The 6000-nt window shown below is 41.0% G+C and overlaps 1 protein-coding gene and 1 long non-coding RNA gene across 40 annotated transcripts in view; one reads left to right on the forward strand and one right to left on the reverse strand.

Moving 5' to 3' along the window:
- dbn1 (drebrin 1) overlaps positions 1-6000 on the forward strand; it is a 141282-nt gene that overhangs the window by 112212 nt on the left and 23070 nt on the right. For 4 of the 39 annotated variants that reach the window (XM_051078683.1, XM_051078681.1, XM_051078662.1 and 1 more), the window contains exons 12-15: positions 1827-1934; positions 2328-2809; positions 2924-3023; positions 3772-4630. The exons of 26 other annotated variants lie outside the window; for them this stretch is intronic. In XM_051078683.1, coding sequence (XP_050934640.1) covers positions 1827-1934; positions 2328-2809; positions 2924-3023; positions 3772-3827 — 746 coding nt within the window. In that variant the 3' untranslated portion in view covers positions 3828-4630. Of the gene's footprint in view, positions 1-1808; positions 1935-2327; positions 2819-2923; positions 3024-3771; positions 4631-6000 lie in introns of those variants that run through there. 9 more of the 39 variants (XM_051078684.1, XM_051078649.1, XM_051078678.1 and 6 more) reach the window with 7 other exon arrangements.
- The window catches only part of LOC127143694 (uncharacterized), a 24816-nt gene continuing 23628 nt past the window's right edge, over positions 4813-6000 (reverse strand). The window contains exon 2 of the long non-coding RNA XR_007815280.1: positions 4813-5039. This is a non-coding gene — a long non-coding RNA (uncharacterized LOC127143694). The remainder of the gene's footprint in view (positions 5040-6000) is intronic.

Here is a 6000-nt window from a genome sequence, read left to right on the forward strand (position 1 = left end):
TATAACAGTAATAGAAATCAGGATAAACATTTGATTTGTAGAAGAAAAAATGAAAACAACTACACATCAGTTTGTTTTCACATCCATGAGAGAGCACAAGTGAGGCTCTACACAACACTCAGCACATAGCATTGCAAACTCTTACAAAGTTTGTGGAGAACATTGCGAGCGGCATCCCAGCTCTCTGCTCGTTAAGACTCAGACCTACTGCTTACAACTTTCCGTACATCTCAAAATCACGGTGAAAAAACATTGCAAAACACTTGAAACATTTATATAGTTCTGGAGTACCTGCAGATCAATGAAGAGAATACAGAAGTTAGTGTCTTGCCCAAGCCTGTATGTCACCATTGCACATAATCACAATGTCAGAGAACAGGACAAAAAACTGTCTGTCTGCATGGGTATATACCTCTAAAAGCATATATCTTTAAAAACATATGAAATGCTTTGAAAACCGGTCAGCAATAATGTAGTTTATGATCTTCACTGTGTCTCACTGCATGTCTATAACTGCTGTCTGTATGACATTATGCTGGGTGGAGAAAAGACCAGTTCACCACTGTTTCTAAGGACAGTTCACAAAAAGTCCTTTTTGAAATCGGTTTCTTTCATCAGTAAAAGATTTGTTTTGTTAAACACTAGATTTCTTTCTTTCAATGAAATTATACAAAATCCATCCCTCCTTTCAAGTTATTGTCCTTACTCATGTATTAGCTATGATGTCCGTCTCTTCTAAATAAGGTCGATCGACCCTCAAAGGTTTTTGTCCACCAGGTGAATTGGAGAACCCACCCATGCAGGACCCTGCTGAGCTGGATGTGATTCATCATTTTTGAAAGGGTCACACATCTCAGTTTGTCTCCATTCAAAGTGACGCTGTTGTTGCTTCATCTGTGGTTTACCGTGTTCGTGTCCTCTGGGAAATCTTGTTCTGGTTTATGAACAGGACGTCTGACTTCAACAAGCATGAATTCATCTGCGAAATGTCTGCGGGCAAAAAGTGATATTTTCTGTGACTGGAACTATGTTTGTCATGATGAGTTGTATTCCTGGATGTGGTGTACATATGGTGGCTGTGACTCATCCGTAATGTGTTGATATACATCGATGGTATCATAATGAACTGTCAGCAGACATCTGATTACTGTTTCGTGACTTGCTCGAACGTAGTGATTATGTCTTGGGCTTGGTGATGACTTGCCTGGGACGTTGGAATATTTCCAGTCCCAATTTGCTTCAACTCCAGAAGAGCAACAATTTTATCACTTTTGCTTTGTCAACTTCCTCTGTTCATATTATTTGTTATGTGACACTCTGCAACATGCCCAAAATGTGTTGCACTTACTTCTGTGTAAGGCAGGCTTCGAAAGTCACTAAATTTCACATGAAATAAGAAGAAACAAAGCCACTCTTTGATGAACAAGACTCACTATTTAAAGGGAGATGTCACCAGACCTTTGAATTGCTGGACAGGATACGAGATGTAGGCAGTGGTTTGGAGATCTGGAACCAGGTTTGGTGACTGTATCTGTCTGTTTGTTGGTGGTGTGACAGCAAAAGTGATATGATTGGTGTGTTTTTAGGCACCGTTTAATGTGGTGAAGTAACACAGGATGTGACTGTAGTAGTTACAAAAATGGTTTTAGTATTATTTAAGATAATGTAGCTGACACTTTATTTCAGTTAATAAGCAAATTCTGTGTTAGTTCAACACATCTTGTACCTATTGGAGTGTTTTTGAGATGCGAGATCTTGTGCGCTGTGCCTTTTCGATATTTTGTTGTTGTGCCATTTTGTCCCTCCAGGGGACGATGATGACGAAGCGAGCACAGAGCGCAGCATGGCCGCCGTGTCACCCATTCCTAAAATAGTCACCACACCCATCAAAGAGGACTTCAGCAGGGTGGAGGAAGACAGCAGAGATGAGTGGGGTAAGTTGAATAGTGCTAACCTCTTGTTTTGTTAACACAACAATGGCTGAAGCTCTTGGCGATTGACCATCACCAGCACCTGCTCCCAGGTAGACACCACATTAAGCAGCAGAGAAAGCTTACAAATACCCTGAGTCAAAGTGACAGGATTATTCTCCATACTGATGTAAATGAAGCATTATTAATAAATTTGAGTGCATAGTTTCCATCTGCTTCATGTTTTTTACTCATAAAGGTTCCATATTGCTGTTTAAACAGCAGTTGTTATATTTCACCATGCAGTCAGAAACTGCCTCTCTTTTAAATATGATAATTAAAATGATGACACCAACACTTGTCCAAAGAAAATACTAAAGTTAGGAAATATTATTGAATTAGTGGTTTTTTCACCAGATTCGGTGCCAGAGCAGAAACCTCCGGTCCAGGAGTCAGCATCCACCAAGCCTGTGCAGAGCGTCGCCCCGCAGGCCCGCGACTCCTCCGGCTTCTCCGTGTGGGGTTCTGGGACAGACAGCCTGGTCAACCTGTGGGACAGCAGCTCCGCTCCTCCCGCAGACCCCTCCCAGACCTCCCAGTCCTCCAATCTGGTGGACCTGATGGGCGATGCTGATGACAGCTTGCCAAGCGCCACCGCCGCCACCGCCAGCGGCCGCCCCCAGCCCCTCCTCAGCTTCGACGAGATGATGGATGGGACTTTCTGCTCGAGCACTGGCGCCGAGGACGACCCCTCCAGTCTGGTGGATGTGACGGGCTCTGACCAGATGACCCTCAGCTACCAGCATGCACTGCAGCATGCATCCAGTGATGGGCAGGAGCTGGACGACGGACAGCTGCTGATGACCAATGGAGAGACGCTGCTGAAAGAGGGGACGCAGGTCAGACAGGTTAATGCTGCTGCTATACGTTCAGAAACAGATTTTCAACCTTTTCATTTGCTAATAATTGTTTTCTTTCTCCTTTTTTGCTGCTTCTTCTTTTGGCTTTTATAGGCAAGCGAGGGGTACTTCAGCCAATCACAGGAGGAGGAATTTGGCCAATCAGAGGAGTCTTCGGCTAAACCTGCGCCGGTCTTTTATAACAAGCCACCAGGTGAGATACTTGCTTGAAAATAACCAAAATTAATAGTAAATCCTCAACCTTTCCTGTACAAATGGTTCAAATTAAAAGTCTTCTAGCCACAAAGTGGGTGTTGCTCCTTAATGGTGGGCTTTTATTGTGTATTTGTGCTGTGGAAATAGACATAATATTAAAGCAACACAATGTAAATTTACTGAGCGGCAGCGCCCTCTGCAGCCACAATTGGTAATGACTTCTGTCGGGCTCCGAGTCTGAGCTGTTAAATGTTTTTTATGTACAGAAAATAAAGCCTATCAGTAGGGGGGTGGGTGTATATTACCCATGATCCCTGGTTTCTGGAGCAGGAAGTGCTGTCGTTGTAACAAACACACCAAACTTTATAATTCTTTATATTTCCGTCAGTTTCCTGTCTGGATGTCAGAGATGAACGCTGTTTTTTAAAGACTTGTAAGTCTTTTTAACTGATCTACAGTTCAGCATCACTCTTGAACTTGCTGAACTTGCATGTATTTCCTTCTTTAAAGTTTTAAAACAAACCTGTTGTGTAAACCTTAGCTAATGCTCTGAAGAATTCAACATCATTTCTTGCTCAAACCTCCTGTTGTGGGTCAAACTACAACAGAAGAAAATTAGAATCATTCAATGTGACATTTAATACAGAGAAACTGTACAACTTACAATGAACTGAAATAATACATATTTTAAAAATACATGTTCTATCAAACAAATTAAACTAACGTGTGTTTTTGTGTGTTTTCAGAGATTGACATTACGTGCTGGGACACGGACCCCGTGGTCGACGATGATGACGACTAACCAGCCAATCAGACGCCACCACCTGGACCAAGAGGAAGTAGGAAGTGCGCTTCATGAAGAAACAGATTTTTTTCTAAAAAAACAAAACACAAACGAAACAAACAAAAAAAGTAATAATAATAACAACAAGTCTTGCATCAAAACTACTTCTGTATTATCTTTAGAGGAAAAGAAAACAGTAGCCACAGAAAAAAGACAGGGTTTGAGTTAATGTTAAAGACGGTTTGAAGGCTCAGTTATGTTTTTTTTTCTGTGTGTTTGTTATTTTATTTATTTGGTTTCTTTTTCCTTTTCTTTTTTTTTTTTTTTTTTGCTATGCAGATGTAATAGCTGGGAGCGGGGGACTTTTGTTTGTGTACATGATTTATTACACGTTAACGTAGCGCACTGCTGCTTATTAGAGACAATGAAGCCCAGTGTGCGGCGGGCGGCCGACACACACCTAGTCTGTAGTGCTTTAATAACACCCTATAAAACTAATACAGTGGATCATTACAGCTGCCATGTATATCTTCACTCTCTGTTTCTTACCTCTTTTTCACCTTCCTCCTTCCTTCTGCCTTTGTCCCAAAAATACTCACCTCTGCAAGTCAGTTAATCTTGTATTTAGCCCTCAAAAAAAGGTGAAATATTTTATTTATTCTGGTGTATCTGAACTTCTTTTACTAACAGAAGAAGAAGAAGAAGAAATCTATTGTCGAGATAAAATTCCTTAGTCAGACTGTGGCTCCCTTTTGACCTTTTTCACTCCTTTTTGTATGATTTTAAGACTGAATTCAAGATTAAATGGCTTGTAAATCTGGTTTTCTTTTCTTCAGTGCACTTTTATTTTCTTCTTCTTGTGGATGAACCACAGCTTCTCCATCAGCCCTCCCCTCCACCCCCGGTTCCATGAAGTTTATCGTTTTTTAACCCACTTATATATTTTACGCAAGCAATAAAACCTTTCTTTGCATCCAATCTAGATCAATATACTGTAGATAACTTTTTATTTTTTTGGTAGAGTTTGGTTTTAAAGCAACGAAGAAGGGGCCAGGTGGGCACAGGTCCTGTTCAGAGTCAGAGAGGGGGAGGACGCAGGATGCCTTACCTTTTCTAATTTTTAAAATAAATTACTAATCTCCAGCTGTTCTGGCCTTACTGTCCCACTGAGTTCAGTCAGTAGATCCTGGATGACGGGGGGAGGGTGGGATGAAACAGCTGGAAGCAAACCTGGGCCACATGAATTCTTGCTAATATTATTATTATTATGTCTTTGTTTTCATCTGCACGGAGAACCAGATTTTCAGGACTTATCACATCAGAACCTGGACAACATGTGGTCAGAAACCTGTGGGGAAGGAAAGTCATGCTAACCCCATAAACTGTAAAGTTACATTGAGCTTTTTGTGATAAAAGCAGCAATGACCAACCTAACTATACACTCACTGTTAGAAAATCACAGCCAAAGGTTTGGTTTTGTCTTCTAATTCACAAAAATAGACCAATTTTAACAGGAACACCACCACCAGAGGGCGCCTTTATCCCTTTCCCTTGCTGTATTTTGAAGATTTCTTGGCAACCACACAGTGGTTAGGACATCTTGACCAATACAGCCAATACAGCTCTATGAAATCAACAAATTCTTCTGAGTGGAGGTGTAATAGAAGGAAATGAATACTAGAAAAATTGGAGCATTTGTTGGAGATTTATTGAAAGTGAGTTTCCTGACATCTGCTTCTCTGAACAGCTTAAAACAAACACTTCAAATTATTTTTCTCTAATTCTCTCTGACCCCCGTCTGCTGCCCGATTGCTTTTGTTTTGTGCCAATGCAACAAGTACTACATATATTTTATCTTATTTTATTTTAGTTTTTTTTGATGTGATGTTTAGTCGCTCTGGAGACCGGAGTGTGAGGCGGCAGGGACGGGCTGAAATGGGAGGCGTGTGTGTTTTTAATACCTGTCAAACAGTGTGCTAGAATTGATTTTCAGGACCTTTTTGAATATCATTAGCGACAAACAGTGTTAGATCTTTTTTGCTGTAAATTCCTGTAGAAAATAAAAAACTCCCTAGGCAATAATAACACCTGTGTGTGTGTAGAGCACCTGGATACTGTGTGTGTTCACCTGAAGGGAAGAGTCAGTTTGATTTATACCTCTGCATTCTGACACAGAGAGGACGAATCCAGA

This window comes from Lates calcarifer, linkage group LG20 (genome assembly GCF_001640805.2).
Source record: "Lates calcarifer isolate ASB-BC8 linkage group LG20, TLL_Latcal_v3, whole genome shotgun sequence".
NCBI lineage: Eukaryota > Metazoa > Chordata > Actinopteri > Centropomidae > Lates > Lates calcarifer.